Genomic DNA, 25,473 nt, shown 5'->3' with positions numbered 1-25,473 from the left:
TTCTAATTCACCGTTAAATTAATTAGGTGGCGACTCCTTAAAACAAAATAAATAGGAATCACCAATACGTCATACTCCTAAATCTACCCGGTTAAAATGGGGCGTGACATTCATCAATTGGATATTTTCGTTATGTAGACTTTTCAAATATTTTGACTAGGGTGTTTGATTAGTTGGGGAACTTTGGTTGTTTATTGGTCGGAATGTTCAAAGACTGACCATTTTTCCTTCTTCGTCTCTGAGATGAACAGATAACCACATTGATATCAATTTATGGACTTGTCTATACTTTCTCAAAACAGGTATTTGGGAATGAAGATATTGTTGGTTGATTTAGTTCTCTTGCTTTCTTGTTTCCATTTAGTTAGCTGCAAGAATACTCATTCAGACACCTTGTTGCCTGGCCAATCCCTTTCCTTTTCTACAGGAGATACTTTAGTATCCAAACTAGGGAAGTTTGAATTGGGTTTCTTCAGTCCTGGTGCTTCTGATAAGCTCTTTATCGGTATATGGTATTCAAACATAAAGGATAAAGCCGTGGTCTGGATAGCAAATAGGGACAACCCCATTCGCCCTCCGTTCAATAATTCTCATCTAGAGCTGTCCAATGGAAATCTACAACTCTTTGATGCACTTAAACAAAGAGTTTGGGACACTAATTTATCCACAGCTTCAGCAGATATCAATAGGGCAGTACTTCTTGATTCTGGAAATCTCGTTTTGACAAACAGCGTTGAAATACAGTGGCAGAGCTTTGATTACCCTACAGACACGTGGCTTCCGGGTGCAAGGATTGGATATGATAAGACTAAAAACACAGTCCAGAAACTTACTTCTTGGAGGAATCTGAATGATACGGCTACAGGAAACTACTCTTTGCAATTAGACTCGAATCAAGATCGTGACTTAGTCATACGACGTAACCTCCGGGAAAGATGGTGGTCTGTGCGTTTGAAGGAAGAAGGGTCTATTCTAGGTCAACAACACTATTACAACTTCAGTTATAATCCAACTGAGCATGGTAAATATGTTACTTTCACTGTCTCTGGTGAATCTGTTATTTTTCGACTTTAACGGGAGTATGAAAGGATGGCGCTGGTCTAATTAGGGTTGGTTAATAATGTTTTCTGGACCTAGTGATGCTTGTGACGGAGTAAATCGTTGTGGTGCTTTTGGAATTTGTGACATAAATGTCGGTCCTCCATGTGGATGCTTACAAGGTTACGAACCAAAGTTTAAATTAGATTGGGATAATAATGACTATTCTGGTGGGTGTGTGAGAAAAACTCCACTGCAATGTGGAAGCAATAATGAAGGTTTTGCCCATATACAAAATGTAGAACTTCCTGCGTCGTCTGAATCAATGCAAGTGGGAAATGATCAGATTTGTGAATGTATATGTTTATCTAATTGCTCATGCAATGCGTATGCTTACAGCAGTGGTGGAGAGTGCTTATTATGGAATGACGATCTGTTAGAACTGAAAAGTTTACCTAATAATTCACGTCAAGTAGAGTTCAACATTAAACTTTTTGACGCTCCAACAGAGGTTAGGTGCTTCTAAAATACATCTTGTTCTAATGCGCTTTCTTAAAACTGAGACTATGTTCCTTTTCTCCTCTTCCCATATATCTTATTGCTTAGGGAATAAAAAGTCACCACTTGTAGCGCTAGTAGCATCCATCACTTCAGCAAGTTTTGTCTGTGCTACATGCTGTTACTTTTTATGGAGAAGAACGCTCAAGAAAAAAGGTACTTTTTTTTCCCAACAGCTATATCAGCGCTTTATGAATGTTAAAACTGTCCTACATTGGTTGGCGGAATAGGCTGTTTTCTCTTTATATGGTCTAGAGAAATTCTCACCTCATGATCTAGCTTTCAAGGTTGTCAATGCCTGTTAATGAACCTAGTCCTTCTGGATTCATTAATAAACTACTGGAGCCCGGGCAGTCTTCACGTGACATTCTAATTCTTACTAGTAGCAGATTGTCTGACATAAGTTTCAATTCTAACTAACAGGGCCAAAGTAGGTCATCAAATGATGATTCGTTTTAATTGGCACTGGAAAGGAAACTAACTATCTTCTCACTGTCAATACAATCATGGTCCATGGATAAGATAATAAGCTAAAATCACCGATGTTAAGCTTCATCTATAGACTTCCTGTTTATATTGCCTTTTCAGGGATTACGAGAAAGATAAAGTTCAGGGAAATGTTACTTTCTGAGTCAGCAACTAACTTGTCAAAACCTGGAACTTCCAGTGGAAAGGGAAAAGAAACGAGAAGTGACATCGAGCTGAAGTTCTTTGAATTATATGACTTGAAAGCTGCGACAGACAATTTTTCCACTGGCAATAAACTAGGAGAAGGTGGTTTTGGGCCTGTTTTTAAGGTATTGTTTAGTACATAAGAAAATATATTGACAACCTGAATAACTGCAACACTAAAATCTGCTCAAGCATAAAAAAAATGCAAATAAGTCCCTCTTGAAACGACCAGATAGCATACTGGTTTAAAATAATAACTTTGCCATACTTGTGTTTCGAAGGTGTGATAAAGCAACTTCTAGGGTCAATTGCCAGATTGGAAGCAAATAGCTCTGAAAAGGCTATCAACTCAATCACAGCAAGGTATTGGTGAATTCAAAACTGAGGCCCTTCTCATTGCTAAACTTCAACACAGAAATCTTGTTAGGTTCCTTGGATGCTGTGTAGAAGACGAGGAGAAAATGTTAATCTATGAATATATGCCAAACAAAAGTCTAGACTATTTTATATTCGGTATGATAACTTTTTATCTGATTTTGTGTTAACCCTTTCCTCCTAAATACTACTTACTTGATAAATTTGATATGAACAACTTAGACGAGAGCAGGAAGTCGTTGCTTGACTGGAAAAAGCGGCATGAAATCATTATTGGAATAGCTAGAGGGATACTCTATCTTCATCAAGACTCAAGATTAAGAATAATACATCGTGATCTGAAAGCCAGCAACATTCTTTTAGATGAAGATATGAACCCCAAGATATCTGATTTTGGTACTGCTAGAATATTTAGTGGAAACCAAAGTGAAGCTAAGACTCTTCGAGTTGTCGGAACATAGTAAGCAAGCAAATACTAAAAGAATTTTTCCATCACATCCTTACCATTTACCAATACTTTGTGTACTCATTATAGCCCCTTCTCTATGCAGTGCCTATATGTCACCTGAATATGCTCTAGCAGGTCTCTTCTCAGTAAAATCTGATGTCTTTAGCTTTGGAGTCATGTTATTGGAGGTCATTAGTGGAAAAAAGAACAGAGCCTCTTATAATAGTGATTCCCCTCCAAATTTGATACGACGGGTAAGTTATAAAATGCAAACATTCGAATATATCTTTGATTAGAATCAAACTTTTTCATTTCAATGAACTGTTTTTTTCAGGCCAGGGAGCTGTGGACTGATGGCAAGGCCTTTGAGCTGTGAGATCCATCAATAGTTGATTCTTGTCCCACTGAGGAAGCACTACGCTTTATTCAAGTAGGACTATTGTGTTTGCAAGTCAATGCGGCGGAGAGACCAACCATGTCGTCGATTCTGTTCATGCTAAGTAATGAAGCAACAATGCCCTCCCCGAAGCAGTCATTGATTACCCCTAACTCAGACTCGGGTACCACAGAAACAACAACATCTTCAATCAACGAGGTGACAATTACAGCACCTGATGTTCGTTAATTGTCTCATGAGTTTATGTATTTCTGTTATCCGGTGATCAAATATATCTAGTTGTCACTACTTCCTAAAGTATAGGTCGATTCTATGATTGAATGCATTAAATTATAATAGAATTCAGTAGACTAGTTGATCTTACTTTGACAACTACTCATCACAGAAAGATTGAGACAACAGTGTTCTTATCTCATGATCATAATATTATTCTTAATTATACGTATTTGATAGTACATATCTATCTAGTGATCTTATCATGAAACAGTAAAAATCTATAAGCAAATGCTTCAAAAGCATACTTGCATGTTTGTAATTTTGCATCCATAATTTTTCGGAAAACAACATAACAGACTAATAATAGTTAAATACCTCATTAAGTGACAAAACTCCACAACCAAATTACTATCCTCTAAATCAATAAAAATTTGAAAATTTGTTTGTTGTAGCTAGCAGGTTTAGTCTTTGTTGCTTTTAGAGTATTGATCAGCTGAGAGTAGACTCCGCTAAAGAAAACATGAACTGTGGCAAATATTAAACGCTTCAACGTCAATGAGCTTGCATTAACTGCTCAAACCAACACTATAATTTCTAAATGCGTAGTTGCGTGAACTTGTGTCTCCACATTTCTAGAAGTTATTTTCAGAAATGTTACGGGCAGGGAAGGAACACCGCTAGCAGAATGTTTCCACATCATTTTTTGGTAATTAAAACATTTTCATTAATCACCCAGTGAAGAAATTACAGCACATAGCACAGCTATACTCAGCTGGCTATTCACAATGCAAAAACATCTCTATGTCCTACATAAAGCTATTAACTTAGCTCCTGAATATGGCATCAAACAGTCAAAGTAAAGAGCTACCAAAACTAAATGTAAGCTTTTGTAACAGGTATCTCAGATCAATAGTGACTGTGATATTGAATATGCAAACAACTTCCCTGGCAGGGCTTGTATTGTCTCTTGCTACACCTTCAAAGACTCTGTAGTTTTTCTCACTCCATACTGCATACATAAATTCAGCATAAGTCAACTTAAGTAGTCCAAGAGGATATTTTAGCTACTATTTTCTCAATAAGGGGTTGCCACTGTATCATGTTTAACTTCTTTTTTTTTTTTTTTTTTGATAATGGTAACAGTTAACTATATATCCACAGGTATACTACATCAAAAAGAATGTAGTCCCCCTTTCAAAATGTTACACCTTACAGCTTGATCTCCTATCTATATTCTTCCTTACAAGTAATCTAAAACATCAAAAATATCTTTAGTTTGACCTAAAACTTCCTGTTTACACCAAAAATAGTATAGAGCTAAACAATTCATTTTAAACTTCTGTAGGTCACTTTGTTTGCCCTCAAAACATCTCTGATTTCTTTCTTTCCATATTGTCCACCAAATACATGCTGGGACAATTTTCTATCTCTCTTCCTGTCTTGCAGCATTGCCATCTCTGTTCCAGCAGCTGAGAACTCCTTTAATGCTCCCTGGTTTCAGCCACCTGATCTTCCTCAGACTGATGAATATCTTCCATAACTGATCTGCCCATTTGCAGTGTAAAAAAATATGGTTGATTGTCTCTGCTTGTTCCCCACATAAATAGCATCTAGAGCACAATTGGAACCCCCTCTTGTTTAAATTCTCATGAGTCAACACTACTTCCTTTGCCAATAGCCAGGAAAAACAATTTACCTTGTAAGATATTTTAGTTTTCCATATCATCTTCCATGGCCATCCTACCTCCTGGTTGTTTGATGTGTTCAGGTCTCTGTAAGCAGAATTTACAGTGAACAAACCTTTGTTGTCTATCTTCCAAACCATAGTATCTCTTTCTCCTGTTAAATTATTGAATTGATCAACTGTGGAGTAGAAGGCCGCTATTCTTTCCATTTCCCAGTCATTTAAATGTCTTCTGAGGTGTAAATTCCAACCTTGTCCTGTCCATAATTCAGCAACTGTAGCTTGTTGTTGAAGGCATAATGTGTATAGACCTGGATAGAGTAGCTTTAGAGGTTCATGACCAATCCACTTGTCATCCCAGAAGGAAACTTTCAGGCCATTGCCAACTTTGAAACTGGATCTGTTTATGACTAAAGGCCATAGATTTCTGATTGTTCTCCATACACTACAACCATATGGTATTGTCACCACATATGTCATCCAGCTATTCTCCATACCATACTTTGCAGAGATGACCTCCTTCCATAGTATCATGGTTAACTTCTTTGTATCTAAAGAGATCCGTAATTATTATAAAAGAAGCTCTCCATAAGAATAGCCAAGTATCTGCAAGATTTCAGTTCTGGAATTGACTTCTACTCCAAAATAAGCAGAACTTTTTGACAGATTACTTGGTAACCCAGATGCAGTAGAAAAAAGGAGGAAGCAATCATGCAACTTCTTAACAGAATCAACCTCACCCCTAGCAAGCAAGAGCAAATCATCTGAAAAGCTTAAAACCTAGTATTGCTGTGTTGTATGTCATCTCCTTAATTTTTTTCAAGTATTTGGTTATAAGATATATAATATGTGGTTGTTCTTAAACTTCAGGTAACACAGAATAGTATTATGTAAAATAAAAATCCAGATTGTGCAAACTACTATTGCACATATTTTGTCCTTGAATTTTTACAAATTTTGATGTATTTTTTCTATACTGATTGCATACATTTTATATTTTAATTATAAAGGAATAATGGCTCAGTTGGTTAAGCATGGGGCTTCCATAATGGAGGTCTTAAGTTCGAAATCCCCTGCCTACGATAACAGGAGATTTGCCTTCTAAGTCGAGCTCGTCGCACGGGGCTTGCCTAGTGCGGGTTATCTCTCCTGTGTGGTTTGTTAGCTATTGCACAGGAGCGGGGTTAAACTATGCGCACCCAAAGGGTAGTGGTTGTGGGTGCTCTTGTCATAAAAAAAGAATAATAATAAACTCGTACAGCTTACACCCTATGCGGCTAACGCTGTTCCATTGTAAAGTAAAATGCTCACCCTACGTTAGTTTTGATCATGCAAAACCTTGGCCATAAACCATGTCTGGTTTTATTAGTATCATCCATAAATGAGTAATGCTACACCATATTTCATTAACAGGCTTTATTAAAAAAAAAGCGCACATTTTTTCCGTTAAAGAGCCGAACTGCTTTATATGAAGGAAGATTAGTACAAAGGGCACCATTTCATTTACAGATAAAGTAGAAATCCTCTGCATTTATGGTTCTTCCCTACCAATCCTTTTCTACCCACCTAACGTTATGTCTGTAACATGGGGAATCAGAAGTCAAAGTTTTGGGTCCCAGTGCTATTAGAGCCCAACCCCACTAGTCTCAATCAAGAATGTACTAGCATGCTAAATGTTGTGTAATCACCAATGAATCTCAACTAATTGTAAATATGAAACTCAAAAAGAATAGCATAGTACAGACAAAGGAATACTGTATTTCTATTAAAATAGGTATTGAACACTTAGCATAAGCTCTAGCGACCATGAACTGTGCTAATAGACATTTCGTTAACAGATGTTCCTATACTTGCTGATGAAGAGTTTTTAACTGAACAGTGACTCTCTGATCTGAATACAAAGCCTGGTTCCTTAGGGAAAGGAAGATTTGTTTCGTTGCACAGCATGAAGACCAATTCTGACATAGTCGGTCTGTCGTTTGCAAATGATTGTACACACAAAAGGCCAATGTGGATGCATCTCAAAACTTCACAAGCTTCATATGAGTCAACTAACAATGGATCAACAACTTCTAAAGCTTTTTCATCCTTCCAAGAATCCCAAACCTGAAACAGAAACAACCCAATGCACCAAAATCAACATTTCCTGCTCTGTAAGAGAAACTATAACACCAAAAATATAAATTCTGAATTACTCAATCTTCTTTCTATTTGGCACTTTATGAACCAAAAAGTGAATTGTTTTGAAATTATCATTTACAGTACTTCCATCTCTGGCACAGTTTGATGTCTAAGGCAACTGTAACTGTAAGGTAATAAAGGTGATTTCTTGATTTTAACAGCATATATTTGTCTGTACTTACATATCCAACTAAATGTTGAGATTGCTCCTGATCATAACGACTGTTGTTCTTTTTGCCAGTGATAATCTCCAAACACAAAACCCCGAAACTGAAAACATCAGACTTTGCTGAAAAGTGCCCTACCATCGCATATTCAGGCGACATATAACCACTACAATAGATAAGAAATATCAAGATTTATAATTTAAAGATCACATGCACGTGTCTGACAGAATTCATATATATTTAACACAAAACTTGATACACTTACTATGTTCCAACAACTCGATTTGTGTTTGCTTCAATTTGGTCACCTCCAAAAATTCTGGCCATTCCAAAGTCTGATATTTTTGGTTGCATGGAGGCATCGAGTAAAACATTGCTTGCTTTTAGATCCCTATGAATAATTCTTAATCTAGAGTCTTGGTGAAGGTATAACATTCCTCGCGCAATCCCAAGGATGATTTCAAACCTTTTTCCCCAGTCCAACAAAGACCCCTTTGTTTTATCTGGACCACAGTTTGAAAGTTCGTGCATAAGCAATATAATCTATAAGGAACACACTTAGGTCTATTAAGGAAATCCTAATGTTTCTTACCAAAAATAAAACTGTCCAAGGATTTGTTTGGCAAGTATTCATAAACCAACATCTTCTCTCCTTGTTGAACGCAACAACCTAAAAGCCTCACAAGATTTCTGTGCTGAAGTTTTGCAATTAGTGTGACTTCATTCTTGAACTCTTCAGTTCCTTGCCCGGAAGTTTTTGAAAGTCTTTTGACAGCTATTACTTGTCCATCTTTCAGGTTACCCTGATAGTGAAACCAGATTATCATCTGATAAACTAATACTTTTTTTTTAATGAAATTTCGTAAACTTAGCTTGGTACAACAATTATTAGACCTAATTGCAGCCTCCTATAAAGACCGCGTTGATCGCAAGGAATTCAATTGAGTCTGGGAGTTGTTACCTTGTATACGCTACCAAATCCTCCTGTACCAAGTTTGTTAGCATCGGAAAAATTCTCAGTGGCATCAATTATTGCGCTTAGATCAAAGATTGAGATGTCTGCTGCTTCACTTTCATCCATGCCCTCAAAGGATGCTAAACTTTTACTTCTCTTCTTATCTGTACATCAGCAAACACCGGTCAGTTAGGATCAAATGAAATTTGTAGTTGTGTGGTTTTTGCAGCACAATATAGCAAGTTAGTAGAGAGATCTAAGTTCTCTCTAGGTGCTTCACCATTATACTGAAAATATTCGACGAAAGCATGATAAGGAATAGTTATATCCTTACCATTTCTCCTTTTTTTGATCACCAAACAACATGCCGATGAGAATGCAAGAATTATTGCTGCAGCAGACCCTACTAGAATCCCCATCTCTCTTTTCCTATGACGGCTATTTGAATTCCTGGAAAATTGAGCTGAGCAGAACAAAAATGAGCACCGAGTGAACACCAGGGTTAGATACTGTGTACAACTACTAACCAAAATGATCAACTTGCATATTTCTTCTTCGTGATTACCTAAATCCTTACACAAATATATAAGTTAAAGTCCTTACCTAAATCAGATGCAGAAACTCTGATATAGAAATCTTGGCCCCCATCAGTAAATTGCTTTATGTCTCTCAAGTCACCATACCAAGTGATGCATCCACTTCCTCCTGCACTAATATTGGCACTTGCATAGCCTGTGCAGGAGCAGTTATTCAGGCAGAACTGTTCGCATTCCTTGAGTCCCATGCTCTTGTTCATCTGAGCTGTGCCCATATCCGGGATTTTGACATGACTCAACTTGTAAAACCCTTCACCACTATTGCACACCTTTTCATCTTTCTTCCTCATGCATCCATGGGAGCCATCTCTCAAGTACCATTGTCGGCTTAGCTTCGGCTCGTACCCTGGAAGACAACTGCATTCAAATTCACCTAAATTGAACAGATTGCAGTTGCTAAATGTTCCACAATGTTCATAATTGTCACAAGGATCCTTAGGGGCAGACCAAAATTGCACCCACTTTTGCTCACCCTCTTGCCAGGTTACCCGGTTCACGATCCCAGATTCATTCAGGACCATTCTTGAGATTATTGAAGGGTCATGTATCCCATATGTCAAGGAAACCTCGGTATCATTGTCCACATAAGTGAGGCTGAAGATGAAATTTGGGCTCATTTCTGGTACACCACTCCAACCATGACCCGTCCAGGATCCAGTCCGCCATATCCTGCTAGAGTTCTTGTACAAGAAAACTTGAGGTGTCCCATTGAGCTCCATCGTGTAACGATACTCTCCAGTGCCTGGATCGTTCAGCGATTTCCATGATGTTAGAAACCGGTTCAAACCTGTTCTCTTGTCTATACCATATTTCATTGAAGGAAGCAGAGTATTGGTAGGATAATCAAAGCTCTGCCATCCAATAACATCCATTTTCGAGTCTTGAAACAACACGAAATTCCCTGAATTGAACAGCTTACCACTGTACGAGTCTGCTCGTTTCGTAGCTGAAGAAACATTTGTTCTCCAGGCTGAAACTTGTGTTTTCGCGTCGAGTATAACAAGATTTCCAGTTGAGTCGATGGTGAGAATTCCAGATGTGCCATTGATGGGGTTGTCTCTGTTGGCAACCCAAACAACAGTTAGTTCAGGAACATTGTTGTACCAAACTCCGACGTAACGTTTACCAGGAGAATTCCCAAAGAAACCCAAAGCAAAGGATTTACCAGAAGAGACTAACAAATCTCCATCTTTAAGAGAATGGTTGAAGGAAATGGTATCTATGGAACTGCAAAATGGGACAAGAAATGCAACAAATACTATCAAGAACTCTTTCTTCTGACACATAGCTTCTAACAGTGAATCTTCTCTGTTTAGTTTGTTCACAGTTTAAACTCTAGACCAAATAGAATTAAAGACATTAAATTTTGGCACTGCTGTTAGATGGATAGGGACCCCATATACTTAAGTCAAATTATTAGATTAAGATTATTACTCTCTTGAGTTCACTTTCATACTAACTTGTTGGACTTTGTGTGTGTATAATTAATTGCTAACTTGGGAGACTCGTGAATCCAAGTAGATATATTACACGGTTGAAGAGTTTTGATCCCCGTGTTATTACATTATTCTAGTTTTGTTTGTGTATAGTTAATCTCATGCACTTTTATCCTTTAAATTTTCGGAAAGATTTTAATTGAACCTTTTTTATACAAGTAAAACTTAGGCTAGAATAACTAAGGCGTACACCATTGGAGGAAAAATCTTCCTTTGCATCAAAACCAAAATGGGAAATGACAAAGATCTGATGTTTACGACGAAATTAAAATCAATACCTTATGTTTGGGCAGGTTAAAATAGTCCCTTAAATATACTCTTGAGCAATCCTTAAGTCTGCCAAAAATATGCATTTTTGATTTCCATCAAATAATTAACAAACCTTATCTTTTAAGTAACTTAAATTTAATGAGAACAGTGAAAAAACATTTAAAAAGAAATACTAGGAAAGTTCCATCATGTCCCAAAATCATAACAACAAAAGTTGCACTAGATGCCACTGAAAATAGCAAAAACTGCACCAAAGATGGATCTAAAATAACTGAAACTCTAAAATTGCACCTCCAAATTAAATGCGAGTCCATCAAATCATTTCTTTTTCACGGTTTATGTTAATCTAACAATTAAAGATTATTAATTATCGGACGTGACAAAAAAGAATGCTGACTTTTGATAAATTTAAGTTACCAAGTTACATAGGGGTATATTTGAAGGAGCATTATAGACCTATCCCAAACATAAGATATATACCGTTTGTATCATTTTCTGTGATATTTACTCATATCAATATTTATGCGGTCTTCATTTTTACAAGCATTATTAAATGAACCTAACAAAATTGTCATAGTATAATTAATGTATGGGATGAAAAAATGAATTGAATCAGTGGTTATGTGTTGTGAAGCTTTTGAAATTGAAAGTTCAAATCTTTTGACTAATGATTTAATACTTGCATCGCTATCAGTCTACCGACTACCAATATGTTATTTAATTTCTTTCTTCAATCGTACGTGTTACAAGCTGTACACGAGATATTATGCAAGTATATGATTATGGATGGATCTATATTACCAATAATCTTTGCCAGTACGATTACCATCTTCTACTTGAATTTAGAGGCGCATCAATGGTTTGAAGTTTATGAATTCTTACAACGACTTCAAGTAAATATAGGATAATAATTAATTGGATTTTGCAGGTAAATCTTTAGAGATATTTAGTGAATATTCCAATACATATATAGAGTTTAAGCAAAAGCTACTAAGTACCTCACACAATGTGTTGGATCCGTTCCTGCTTGAACTATAGTTATAGATGAAAAAGTTAAAAGATTTGGATAAATATGTTTGCTTTGAACTTATCGACTCTAACCCCCAGTTTGGATGGTGGTTTCCCGTGGTTCATTAATGTATGGTTTTCTAGGAAACCATGTTTGTTTCCATTGTTCCTAAAATTATGTGGTATGGTGTTGTAAACTCGTGGTTCATTCCATAGTTATATAACCATGAAAAGTCCTAATTTTTGAAACCACGGATTTGATGGTTTTTCCATGATTACGTATTTTATTTCTCAATTATACCCTCCATCATCCACCCCACCCCCACCCCCACCCCTGCCGCACGTTACCACTCACCCCCACCCACACCCCGCCACTCACCCGAACCCCACCCCCGCCCTACCACCCACCCCCACCCTCAACTACCCCACTCCTTTGCCACCCACCCCCACCACCCTAACCACCACCCACTACCCCTCACCACCGCCTAACCCCACCCCACAACAACTCACCCCCACCCTCATCCCACACTACCCACCCCTCCACCACCCCTACCCACTACCCCTCACCACCACCCAATCCCACCCCCACAACCACTCACCCCCACCCTACTACCCACTACCCCCACTCTCATCTCACAATCACCCACCTCACACCACCCACCCCTCCCCCACCCACTACTTACTTATTTTTTAAAGTTCCTATTTTATTCTTTACCTGAGTTATATATATATATATATATATATATATATATATATATATATATATATATATATATATATATATATTATTTCTAATTTCTTACCCAATTATATTTGACCAACAAAATATGATATGACATTTAATTTAGTCCACATGGACTTTTTTTTTCTCAATCCACATGACAATAAGCCAATAAAAGCCGACCCAACTCAAACCCTTAACCCTTATTAACTATATTCCCTCATAATTGAGTTTCACTCTCTCTGAAAATAATTAACCCATCATTTTATTAAAATCATGTCATCTTCTTTTTTCTTCTCTAAGGCGAAGTCCAATGAAGTTCATAACTTCTTGAAAACAAGAGCAGTAATAGGAAAAAACTTTTCTTTGAAAAGATATATTTACCAAAAAAATATTTTTTTCAAACTATTAGTTAATATAAAATATTTGTCCCTCAAGCTCTTTGCTTTGGTCCTATCTCACCTTTATTGTTCACTTAAATAAAATTAATAAAACTAAAAAATTAATTTATGTAAGTCATAATAAATATTTAAAGAAGACGACACAATTTTAACAAAACGATAGGCCAATTTTTTTTCTAAAGAGAGTGAAACTCTATTTTAATTAAGAGAGAATAGGGTTATTAAGGGTTAATTTGAGTTATGTGTTTGGATTGGTTCGAGTCCTATCGCCATGTGGACTGAGGAAAAAAATGAAAGATCAATAGTTGGGTGACCTTGAGATAATTTGATAACCAAGGTGGACCGTCACTTTGATGAATGTTACAAAGAATTATAACCCAATACCAACTAATATAAATTAAGACATACTAGTTGATTAAATTGACTGATCACATTTGAAATAATCAGGGGAATGGACTTTGAGATCTAAAATTTTCTTGTCAAGTGATGTTTTAATAAAACTAATTGTTGTGTTATTCCACAATGTAACTTAATTAGCTAATAGTAGCACAGTATCTGTTGTTTTTATCTTGAATTTTATGAATCCTAATTATATCATACAGTTACTTTTTTGTAGGTTGTTTGGGAAACCTATTGTTCTTGTAGGTTTGGAAAAAATATTGTCCTTGTAGGTCTGGGAGATCATTGCTCTTGTAGGATTGAGAACTAATTGGGATTCTTTGTACTATTGTGGAAAACTCTCTTTGCTTTTGCCTCAAGGATGTATAGGCTTGGCCACTCCTCGATAAATCCTGTGCTAGTTAACCCACACAATATCCACCATTTTTAGGCATGTAGTTTTATGCCAAGAGCTTCAGGAGTAAGTCATTCATTTTACTTCTTTCCCGTTTCATTTTACTCAAATCTCCCAAGAATTAATTATTAAAGTAGAGATATTTCAATTTAAGAATCAGTACAACATGTAAAATTCTGGACTAAGATCAATTTAGAAACAGGAACTCCTTTGGAATAGAGTAAAACAGAAGTTTTACAAGTCACTCTGTGCAGGAAATGCGAGACATGGATTTCCAGCTGTTTTGGACTTTCAATGCAGCGGCATCCAGTGGGAATGAGTGGATTATTAGTTCGTCAAAGTTACTATTTTTTAGTGGAAGGATTGCACTACTGCAGTTTGATGTCATTTTCATCAATTGCATATTTTCGTTATGTGTTGTTGCATATTTTCGTTATGTAGAATTTTCAAATATTTTGACTAGGGTGTTTGATTAGTTGAGAAACTTTGGTTGTATTACTGGTTTGGTAGAATTTTCAGAGACTATTTTTTGTTTCTTCTTCTTCTTTTCTGAGATTGATCAGATAAGCACATTGATATCAATTTATGGACACTTGAATGTTTGAGAATTCGTCTCTTCCCTTGACTTGTCAATACTTTTTCAAAACAGTATTCGGGAATGAATGGTTGATTTAGTTCTCTTGCTTTTTTGTTTACATTTAGTTAGCTAGCCTGCAATAATACTCGTTCAGACACCTTGTTGCCTGGACAAATTCTTTCCTTTTCTGCAGGAGATACTTTAGTATCCAAACACGGGAAGTTTGAATTGGGCTTCATCAGGCCAGGTGCTTCTGATAAGCTCTTAATTGGTATTTAGTATACAGACTTTTTTTTGTGCGGAGTGCCCTTCTTTTGGGCTGGTCTTTATATTTTGCCCCTCATTTATGCCTTCTTTAATTTTTGCTCCTGCCGCCTGTTTAATGAAAGTTTTTTGACGAAATTACCCTTACCCCATTAAAACCCTTTCTATTTCGTCATTTGTCCTTTTCTTTTCTTTTTTTGCTTCTTCGTTCCTCCTCTGTTTTGTGTCTGTCTTATCTGTTCTAAAATTTAGGTACGAATTTGGATCTTTTGCTCGTTTCAATATTTGTTTTTATGTTAAATTGTTGTTTGTTGAATTGATATCTTTGTCTTCGTCGTTTTTTTATATTTAATTGATCCTTTTTTATTTAAAATTATAGTGTTTTGTTAAAGTGTCTGTATGATTTTTTTCAACTTTAGTTTCGTTCCCCATGTATATATTTTGGTTTTTTGAATGTCGTAATATGTTTTAGTTGATTTTGATATGCATTTTGGTTTTCTCTTTGTTGAATCTTTGAAGTTTACTTACTGAATTTTCTAGTTCTTAACACTTGCGTAAATTTTTGTTTTGCTCATGAAAATAAAAGTTTGCCTCTAACAGCATACTTTGTTCTTTTGTAAAGTGAACTTCTGCCTCCTCCGGCAGACTTGTCTAATTCTTAACACTTGTGTACTTTTTTATTTTGCTTATGAAAATGAAAGTTGCCTCTAACAACATACTTTGTTCTTTTGTAAAGTGAACTTCTGCCTCCTCCGGCATACTTTTCTAGTTCTTAACACTTGCGTAAATTTTTGTTTTGCTCATGAAAATGAAAGTTTGCCTCTAACAGCATACTTTGTTTTTTTGTAAAGTGAACTTCTGCCTCCTCCGGCAGACTTGCCTAATTCTTAACACTTGTGTACTTTTTTATTTTGCTTATGAAAATGAAAGTTTGCCTCTAACAACATACTTTGTTCTTTTGTAAAGTGAACTTCTGCCTCCTCTGGCATACTGTTCTAGTTCTTAACACTTGCGTAAATTTTTATTTTGCTCATGAAAATGAAAGTTTGCCTCTAACAGCATACTTTGTTCTTTTGTAAAGTGAACTTCTGCCTCCTCCGGCAGACTTGTCTAATTCTTAACACTTGTGTACTTTTTTATTTTGCTTATGAAAATGAAAGTTGCCTCTAACAGCATACTTTGTTCTTTTGTAAAGTGAACTTCCACCTCCTTCGGCATACTTTTCTAGTTCTTCACACTTGTATACTTGATGTTTTGCTTATGAAAATGAAAGTTTGCCTCTAACAACATACTTTATTCTTTTGTAAAGTGAACTTCTGCCTCCTCCGGCAGACTTGTCTAATTCTTAACACTTGTGTACTTTTTTATTTTGCTTATGAAAATGAAAGTTTGCCTCTAACAGCATACTTTGTTCTTTTGTAAAGTGAACTTCTGCCTCCTCCGGCATACTTTTCTAGTTCTTAACACTTGTATACTTGATGTTTTGCTTATGAAAATGAAAGTTTGTCTCTAACAGCATACTTTGTTCTTTTGTAAAGTGAACTTCTGCCTCCTTCGGCAGACTTGTCTAATTCTTGACACTTTTGTACTTTTTTATTTTGCTTATGAAAATGAAAGTTGCCTCTAACAGCATAGTTTGTTCTTTTGTAAAGTAAACTTCTGCTCCTCCGGCATACTTTTCGAATTCTTAACACTTGTATACTTGATGTTTTGCTTATGAAAATGAAAGTTTGACTCTAACGGCATACTTTGTTCTTTTGCAAGGCGAACTTCTGCCTCCTCCGGTATACTTGTTCAGAACTTTGCCTGATTATTTTTTGTCAACTGAAGTTACTGTAATTTCAAGTATTGTACACTAATCAAATGGAACATATAAACTAATCAAAATCAGAACAAAGCAATAAATTTGATCAATTCTATGTTGTTGAGTAAAATTATGATTCGCAATGTTGAATCTCAACTGAATATCAGTTGTTTAGTTCATAGAAGATGATTTGTTGTTATTTTCAAATATTAACAAATCTAAACTTAATAAAGCATCAAATTGAGTTGAATTACGTTCAATTGAAACGCTATATATTATGTATTTACCTTTTCCGACGTTGTAGCAGCAAAATCAATGGAGATTTCTCCGGTGAAATGTTGGAACGATGGAACGATTGAAAGGTTTGTTGTTGGAATGATGGATAGGTTTAATTGGATGTTTGGGGTTCGTTACAGATTTTCAGGTTTTTATATGTTATGGGTAGGAGTAGTAACGTCTTTTTCTTATTATCTTTTAGCTCAGAAGGGCAAATATTAAAAACCACGCATTACAGGGGCAAAAATTAAAGACCAGCGCATTTGAAGGGCATTCGCGCCAATTGCCCGTATACAGACTAGATAATTTCACGGGCCCAATATTTTAAATTTCGTATAGAGAAAAAGCCTTACGTTATTAGTTTGCCTATTTAAGAAAAAATAAAATGAAGATATTAAAACTTTAAAAGCTATTCACAAAAAAATTATATAGCATTTTAATCAACATTCTATTGGCCCTAACCAAAACTTTAGCATAACTACGGTAATAAAATGACCAGGCCCAAAAATATTAGTATTGTTAGTATCAATTATGTGAACTATGTAAAAAATTAATCTAATATTCAATCTGCCTGGATATAATTTATTTATTAGATTGAATGTATCTTATATAATAATTGTGAGTCATTGTGTGTTATTCTTTTGACACAGTTCTATAATTTATTGCTCACAAGTTGAAATTAGGATTAGGAAGCGTACCTCACTATCACATCAAGCTTAACACATAGTTTATCTCAACGAATTTTAGCATGATAAAATATTTATTTTGATTCTTTTTTCATAGCAGATACACAGTTAATAAGTACTTATATATTTACATCAATATAATGAAAAGATCCATACAGTCTCAAGTAAGTGTATTTTTCTTTTAACTTTCTTAGAATTTCTTTTTTAATCGAAGTTTCCTAAGTCTACGATATAATTTACATATCAAATTAATTACTTGGCCAGGTTTTTTGTCTTCCAACATTGCTTTTATCAATGTTGATATGTTATATAATTTCTCAAATTACAATTATGATTTTGTTATTTTTGCCATCTTTTCTTTTAAAAGAGTTATCTGTGTAGCTTCTTTTACATCTCTAATTGCCAATAAATTGTATATCCCTTCATGTTCTGTATCCAAGAATTTATTTATTGACTTTTGCTATGCATATAGAGTTTGAAAACTCAAATACCTCCATATAATATTTTCATGGGATTTATTAATATTTTTTTAAAAAAGAGATAACTTGCTTAAAAGGAAACTATTTTCCTTTCTTATTTGAGTCAAAAGAATAGAAACATTTAACACTAATTAATATATTGAAATAAAATAAGCAATCTGCTATAATAAATTAAATTTTTAGTTAATTAATTTAAAAGCATAAAATATTCTCTTGTCAATACACATAAGTTGGATTAAAGAATACTTTTTCTAATCAAAATATGATTTGGCTAATTAAAAAATTAAATCAACTGTTCAAATATGTAAATCAGTTTCAGATGTTTAGAGTGAAACTAAACATAAATTTGATTTTATGTTTAACTGAAGAATTACTATCTTAAAATTTTAGTGAACACTCTTAATCTACTTTAATTTCAAGTGCTCCATGTGGTTATTTCGCTTGTTATGTTTGTCTTTTGAACTCTTTCAAAAAAAAATAAATTAAAAGAATAATTAATTAAATTAGTCTTATTTAATTTTAGATCTCAATTTATTAAATATTATTACTTTTTCTTTCATCATATTAATCTCTTTTCACATTTATGTAAGTGCATATGTGGAAAAATAATTAATTATATCTTTATTTTTTAAATAAAAATTTTAAATCGGTTATTTCTAATAAACTGTCACGCCCCGAACCATGGCCTGGGCGTAACACGGCACTCGATACCTGACTGCATGTGACCGAGCGAACCACATGGCTTGCTGAATCATCATGAGGCATACATGAGCGGAATTATAAACTGAAGTGCATGATGAGCTTTTGTAAAACATAATAAGTCATAATATTAAACACAAGTACTTGGTTAAGTCATGAATGCGGACAATACCATAAATGAGCCAAACCGGCTAACCAACTCTGAAGTCTAGCATGACACTTGTCTTGTCTATGAAACCTTTAACATGAGTCTGAAACACGTAACATACTTGTTGGGACAAGGCCCCAGCATACCTTTAGATGCAAAACTAAATAAAGAAAGACAATGCCTTAACCCCGAATGAGATGGGGCTCACCAATAAGCTGGTACGTGCAAATCCTACTGAGCAGATGTGGCGTCATGTAAATCCGTACCTGTATTGTGAAATGCAGGCCTCCGGGCAATAAAAGAGGACGTCAGCACATTCAATGTACTGGTATGTAAAGCAACTGAATGAAATAACATGGGACATGAAAATAACATAACAAAAACTGAGCTGAAACATGATTATGAACATGAGTACATATACATATATAACATGTGTAAAGTATCGTGAGTAGGGAGAGTAGTAAATATAACCAACAACATGGTCTGGTACTTGCGTCCTACCAGCAGAACACTCATACGTTGCCAAGGACATGAGATTTAATAATATTATGAAAGGATCCAGTCATTATGAGAGATTGTCCTAAGCATGGGTGGAGCGATCCTCATCCTACAGTGGCTACGTAGTTTTAGGCTGTTTGAAGCCTTCTCGGTAATTAAAGCAACTCCCAAAAAACATGAACATGTAAAAATAAGTGGCACTTGCTGCCCATGGTTTCATGAATCATAACTTGCTTGTACGTGGATATCATGAATTATAACTTGCTTGTATGAACTTGTAAAACATAGTATTTTCTTGAAAATAGCATAATATATCTTAAACTAGCATGCATGAACTCATGAAATGAGATATATGGGTTTTTCATAGATTACAGACAGATTCTTAATAATCATAAAGAAATATTAAGAACTCAATGATGGAATTATAACAATTCATACATAATATAATCATGGACATGGACCTAGGGTTATCATGAGCATGGTATAGAAACCCTAGTTTTCGTAAAGAATCATAATCGATGGATTATGAGGCGTGGGGAAGAACAATGATATTCCCACACGTAGATAGTAACTCTACATATCTGGTAATGCTCCAAACATGAATTAAAGACTTTAACTTTGAAGAAGATTTCTAAAATCTTGAATTTTGAACCCTTGAGATGGGTTTTCTTGAAAACCCTAGGTTAGGAATGATGATTTCTTGTTTAGATTACAAGGATATATATTAGAATTGACTTGGAATGATTAGAAGGCTTACCTTGGTGTTCTTGATGATGGGAGAGAATAGAAGGTCGTTCTAGGGCTTGGGGGTGTGAAGAATGAAGTGAAAAAGCCTTAAAACGAAGTTTTAAAATTGCTGTCGGACCCATTTTACGCCCTACTTTACGGCCCATAAAAGTTTTAGGGACCATATATCCCACCGTAAATCAATTACAGTGATTTGGACTTTCTGGACTAATTTTACGGTCTAAATATACGGCCCGTATAATTTTCACGGCCCGTATATTCCACCGTAAATCGGCAGAACACGGTTTTAGTAAAACGGGCATAACTTTTTGTACAGATGTCTGTTTGACCTCCATAATATACCGTTGGAAATGTATTTCAAATATCTACAACTTTCAAGAATGAAATTTTCCCAAATTACTTACAGATTTTTTCGTATACTCATTTTAATTGAGATGTGGTGCAAACTCACTTGAAAACACGCTCCGTAGGGTAACTTCCGACTTTCCTTTGCTCAAGGACTCTTCTCATGTCTTGATTGGGTTTCAAACTCCATTTATACACTACTCAAATTGGGTTCATTATATCCCTGTCTTATGAGTCAAATCTTAGTCCGAATGCACGAGGTGTTACATAAACATAATAAATAAAATGGGGCAAAGGTGCAAATATGCCCCTCAACTTTGCGATTTAGAGCAGATATACCTCTCGTTACAAAAGTGATGTATATATACCCCTGCCGTAACAAAGTGGTGCAAATATACCCTTTTTGCTGATCGGATTTAAAAAAAAAATTATTTAGGTTACTTTTTAATTAAAAAAATTACCACGTGACTTTAAAAAAAGTTTATCTATTTTTTTGAGTAAACATATTTTTCTAAAGTCATGATAATTTTTTTTTCTTGTGTGTCGGGTATGGTTCGTTTGAAATATCTCCGTGACTTTAAATAAAAAAAGAAATCTACCCATCTTTTTAAACGAACCAGACCCGACCCATCAAAAAAAATTACTATGTGGCTTTAGAAAATTATGTCTACTAAAAAAAATGGGTAGACTTTTTTTTTAAAGTCACGTGGCATTTTGTTAATTAAAAAATGACCTAAATGATTTTTTTTTTAAATCCCGTCAGTGAAAAGGGTATATTTGCACAATTTTATAACGGCAGGGCTATATTTGCACCATTTTGTAACGGCAGGGGTATATATACATCACTTTTATAATGAGGAATATATCTGCTCTAAATCACAAAGTTGAGGACTATATTTGCACCTTTGCCCAATAAGATGATACTTCAAGGAAACAGCAATATAGAACAATTAATTTATATCTGACGCTAGTTTAAGAAAAGAAAAGTAATTGTATGGTCTGTGTGCTACTTTTACAACTTTACTTTTTTGATAACCTTTGGAAAATTTTGCCCCAAAAAATAAAAATTGGAAGGTGAGCTAGAAACCGGGGTCCACTTTTTTAGATTTATTGTACCCCTCCCAATGTGTTGATACACGCGTGTAGCAATTAGATTTTTTATAAGCGTACGAAATTGACGTTGGACAGGTGAGGCAGAATACTTTTATGATTGAGTGAAATTACAATTTTGCCCCTGGTCAGCCCTCTTATGGCTCTTCTATATAGTAATAACTAGATGACGTATGCCCGTGCGCACTTTGAATTATAGTGTATTTATGTATATGTAGTTGTGTTTGGGTAGTAATAATATATATATATATATATATTGTTCAAAACACGATTAATATAACATTGTAGTTTATGCTCCGTATCCAAAACTTTATTATATTAATGTTTGCTATAAATACAAAGTTTGCAAAAAATTATTAATACTTTTTAAAAGAGAAAACTTGTTTAAAAGGAAACTATTTTCCTCTCTTTGAGATAAAACAATAGTAATATTTAAGCATCAGTTGATACTTTGAATTTTAATTCGATTAATTTAAAAGTGTAAAATATTCTATTGTTAATGTATGTAGATTGGACCTAAACGATACTTATTATTTTTTATCAAATTTTGATTTGGATAATTCTAAATCAAATTATTAAATTAATTTTACATGTTTAAAATGAAACAAAGTAGAAATTTGATTTTCTATTTAAACGAAGAACTACTATTTTTTAATTTTTGGTAAATATTCTTGGTTTAGCTCGTTTTACTTGTCATGTTGTCTTTTGCACGACTTTTTAAGGAAATGTCAATTAGAATTATAATTTGACTAATTTACCTTATTGACTATTTGATCTCCATTTAATATTATTTTTTCTTTTACGACATTAATCTCTTTTCACATTTATTAGAGTAAGAAAAAATGAAAAAGTAATTAAATTCTATCTTATTTTAAAATATAAATGTTTTAAGTATATTTATTTTAGTAAACATAACAAATAAATGACATGGCGGAATAGCAAATACAACAGTTAAATATCTAGATTAGATCTCAAGCTAATATAAGAAAAGAAAGGAAATTGTATGGTTTGACTACTTAACCTTTTGAAGAAAAACAATAATATGGGATCCATTTTTTTTATTTTTTTTTTTATATTGCTTGTTTTTTTAATATGAGGTCCACTTTTTATTTTTATTTTTTATACATGAGTTTGGAGATGGTGGAGTCTACTTTTTTTCCTTTTTTTTTTTTTTAAATATTGCTTAGTGTTTTTGTTATGGGGCCCATCTTATTTTTTTTTTATTTTTTTTAAAGAGTGACTGACGACGAAGCATGGGTAAACCCATGCTTATGTCCGTGCTGCTCACGGGCCCAACACTTTGGATTACAATGTATTATCACTTTGGGTAGTGATAATATATATATTTTTTATATTACTAACAAATATACATAAGTTTGCACTGTTTTTATGCATATATATATATATACACACACATAGAACTATCAATATGGGCTTGACCCGCAAGGTCGGCCCAACCCAACCCTTTATTTAAGTAGGGTTGGGCTAAGATTTCCTTGGCCCATATAGAAGTGAGGCTCAAAAGCTCAGCCTCTCTTGGCCAGCCGACCTCAGGGGTTGGGCTGAGGCCAGCCCTTGAGGCCAGAAAAAAATAACAAATTAATTAATTTTAAAAAAATATATAAATAAATTAAACATAAAGATACAAAGTAATGAGAAAAAAGAATATACTTTCTACTGAGTAGTAATTAGAAGCTAGAGTAATACTTTTTAGTCTTAGAATTTATATTATGTTTAGTTTCTTTCGAACACGATCTGAATTAGTGATTAAAAATAATAATTATATTTGTTCTCTTGAATTTTTTCTTCTATGATTTGGATTTGCGCAAGAATGGGTGGTAGAAGATTCTATTTCATATTGCAAAAGTTTCATGTTCAAATTATACCAAAAATTACTTAGAAAATGTTATTTCGGAAGACGAAAAAACTTAAAGGGCTGGCCCGTCCTAGCTCGCGGCCCGCTTAGAGCTGGTTTGGGCTGCTATTTTGCAGGCCCTTCAATTAAAAGGGCCAGCCTGTCCTAGCCCATTTAATTCTTTGGCCCTTTAGGGCTGGGTGGGGTTGGGCTGGACCAGCCCATTTTGACACCTCTACACACACACTATGTTCAAAACACGGTTAACATAAGAAAAGAAAGGAAATTGTATGGTTTGACTACTTAATCTTTTGAAGAAAAACAATAATATGGGGTCATATATATATATATATATATATACACACACACTATGTTCAAAACACAATTAATATAAGAAAAGAAAGGAAATTGTATGGTTTGACTACTTAACCTTTTGAAGAAAATAAATAATATGGAGTCCATGTTTTTTGCTGTACAATAATTTCATTTGCTCCTACTAATGGGTTGATACGCATGTGACAATGAATCCACCATTATTGACTTAATGGGGATATTTTGGGAATTACATGAATATTGGTTGATTTTTAAATATGGGGTGCACGTTTTTTTTTACATTACTTGTTTTTTTAATATGAGATTCACCTTTTTTATTTATTTTTTATTTTTTATATTGCTTAATTTTTTTAATATGGAGTTCACATTTATTTTTATGAGTTTGGAGATGGTGGGTCCACTTTTTTTTCATTAATTGGTGTTTTTAGAGACAGCCCCATTCGCCCTCCGTTCAATAATTCTCATCTAGACAATAGAGCTTCAATGGAAATCTACAACTCTTTGATGCACTTAAACAAAGAGTTTGGGACGCTAATTTATCCACAGCTTCAGCAGATATCAATAGGGCAGTACTTCTTGATTCTGGAAATCTCGTTTTGACAAACGACATTGAAATACAGTGGCAGATCTTTGATTATCCTACAGATACGTGGCTTCCTGGTGCGAGGATTGGATATGATAAGACTACAAACACAGTCAAGAAACTTACTTCTTGAAGGAATCTGAATGATCCGGCTACAGGAAACTACTCTTTGCAATTAGATCCGAATCAAAATGGTGAGTTAGTCGTACGACGTAACCTCTTGGAAAGTTGGAGTTCTGGGCGTTGGAAGGAAGGAGGGTTTGCTATTCTAGCTCAACAAAAATTATTACCAGGATTTATCCAACTTCAGTTATAATCCAACTGAGCATAGTAAATATATTACTTACAATGTCTTTGGTGAATCTGTTATTTCTCGAATTGTCCTAGACTTTAACGGGTTGATGAAGGGATGGTTCTGGTCTAAACAGTGACGGATTCAAAATTTTCATTCAAGGTATTCGGAAAAAAGAAAGCTAAATATAATTTATTCAGGGTGTTCAAAAGTTAATATATACACATAAACATAAAAAATTTACCCTATATATACACTGTAATTTTTTGCCGAGAGTGTTTCCGCCCCTGGGTCTAAAGACCATCAGAATTGGCAGTTAGTGTTTTATGGAACTACTGATAATTGTGACGTAGTAAATGTTTGTGGTGCTTTTGGAATTTGTGACATAAGTGCCAGTCCACTCTGTGAATGCTTACAAGGTTATGAACCAAAGTTTAAATTAGATTGGGATATTGATGACTATTCTGGTGGGTGTGTGAGAAAAACTCCACCGCAGTGTGGAAGCAATAATGAAGGTTTTGTCCATATACAAAATGTAGAACTTCCTGCGTCATCTGAATCAATGCAAGTGGGGAATGATCAGATCTGTGAATATATATGTTTATCTAATTGCTCATGCAACGCTTATGCTTACAGCAGTGGTGGAGAGTGCTTATTATGGAATGACGATCTGATTGATCTGAAAAGATTACCCAATAATTCACGTCAAGTAGAGTTCAATATTAAACTTTTTGAAAGCTCCAACAGAGATTAGGTTCTTCTAAACTACATCTTGTTCTAATGTGCTTCTTTGAAATTGAG

General features: G+C 34.6%; 4 protein-coding genes across 4 annotated transcripts; 3 read left to right on the top strand and 1 right to left on the bottom strand.

Annotated features, from left to right (window-relative positions):
• The first annotated feature begins 1,120 nt into the window (after window positions 1–1,120).
• LOC132622148 (G-type lectin S-receptor-like serine/threonine-protein kinase At1g11330) lies at window positions 1,121–1,564 on the top strand. The gene has a single exon (XM_060336693.1). The coding sequence runs from the start codon at window positions 1,121–1,123 to the stop codon at window positions 1,562–1,564; it is 444 nt and encodes a 147-aa protein (XP_060192676.1).
• Window positions 1,565–1,580: 16 nt separating this feature from the next.
• On the top strand, window positions 1,581–3,851 carry LOC132622147 (G-type lectin S-receptor-like serine/threonine-protein kinase B120). The gene is made up of 6 exons (XM_060336692.1): window positions 1,581–1,752; window positions 2,185–2,393; window positions 2,571–2,781; window positions 2,866–3,103; window positions 3,195–3,345; window positions 3,426–3,851. Exons 1-6 carry the CDS (start codon window positions 1,581–1,583, stop codon window positions 3,465–3,467), a joined length of 1,023 nt encoding a protein of 340 aa, XP_060192675.1. The 3' UTR covers window positions 3,468–3,851.
• Window positions 3,852–6,867: 3,016 nt separating this feature from the next.
• LOC132622145 (G-type lectin S-receptor-like serine/threonine-protein kinase At1g11410) lies at window positions 6,868–10,672 on the bottom strand. Its single transcript, XM_060336690.1, has 7 exons — window positions 9,295–10,672; window positions 9,026–9,154; window positions 8,698–8,855; window positions 8,329–8,539; window positions 8,002–8,239; window positions 7,752–7,902; window positions 6,868–7,494 (listed from the first exon to the last, which is right to left on the bottom strand). The coding sequence occupies exons 1-7, from the start codon at window positions 10,571–10,573 to the stop codon at window positions 7,186–7,188; spliced, it is 2,475 nt and encodes an 824-aa protein (XP_060192673.1). The 5' UTR covers window positions 10,574–10,672; the 3' UTR covers window positions 6,868–7,185.
• A 3,570-nt stretch (window positions 10,673–14,242) lies between these two features.
• LOC132624605 (G-type lectin S-receptor-like serine/threonine-protein kinase At2g19130) lies at window positions 14,243–25,426 on the top strand. The gene is made up of 3 exons (XM_060339359.1): window positions 14,243–14,306; window positions 14,747–14,824; window positions 25,026–25,426. Exons 1-3 carry the CDS (start codon window positions 14,243–14,245, stop codon window positions 25,424–25,426), a joined length of 543 nt encoding a protein of 180 aa, XP_060195342.1.
• The last annotated feature ends 47 nt before the right edge of the window (window positions 25,427–25,473 follow it).

This window comes from Lycium barbarum, chromosome 12 (assembly GCF_019175385.1).
Source record: "Lycium barbarum isolate Lr01 chromosome 12, ASM1917538v2, whole genome shotgun sequence".
Lineage (NCBI taxonomy): Eukaryota > Viridiplantae > Streptophyta > Magnoliopsida > Solanales > Solanaceae > Lycium > Lycium barbarum.
Note: the sequence above shows the minus strand (reverse complement) of the source record. Positions and strands in the feature narration are given on the sequence as shown.

Excerpts from the sequence above, each read along its gene's own strand:
- LOC132622145 (XM_060336690.1), bottom strand. The coding sequence starts at position 10,573 with ATGTGTCAGAAGAAAGAGTTCTTGATAGTATTTGTTGCATTTCTTGTC. Across the intron at positions 9,155-9,294 it reads AGTTTCTGCATCTGATTTAG|CTCAATTTTCCAGGAATTCA; the intron begins GTAAGGACTTTA and ends TGTTCTGCTCAG. Across the intron at positions 8,540-8,697 it reads GATTTGGTAGCGTATACAAG|GGTAACCTGAAAGATGGACA; the intron begins GTAACAACTCCC and ends TTTCACTATCAG.
- LOC132624605 (XM_060339359.1), top strand. The coding sequence starts at position 14,243 with ATGGATTTCCAGCTGTTTTGGACTTTCAATGCAGCGGCATCCAGTGGG. Across the intron at positions 14,307-14,746 it reads TGGGAATGAGTGGATTATTA|GAGATACTTTAGTATCCAAA; the intron begins GTTCGTCAAAGT and ends CCTTTTCTGCAG. Across the intron at positions 14,825-25,025 it reads TTCTGATAAGCTCTTAATTG|TAAATGTTTGTGGTGCTTTT; the intron begins GTATTTAGTATA and ends ATTGTGACGTAG.
- LOC132622147 (XM_060336692.1), top strand. The coding sequence starts at position 1,581 with ATGCGCTTTCTTAAAACTGAGACTATGTTCCTTTTCTCCTCTTCCCAT. Across the intron at positions 2,394-2,570 it reads GTTTTGGGCCTGTTTTTAAG|GGTCAATTGCCAGATTGGAA; the intron begins GTATTGTTTAGT and ends AGCAACTTCTAG. Across the intron at positions 2,782-2,865 it reads TCTAGACTATTTTATATTCG|ACGAGAGCAGGAAGTCGTTG; the intron begins GTATGATAACTT and ends TGAACAACTTAG.
- LOC132622148 (XM_060336693.1), top strand. The coding sequence starts at position 1,121 with ATGTTTTCTGGACCTAGTGATGCTTGTGACGGAGTAAATCGTTGTGGT.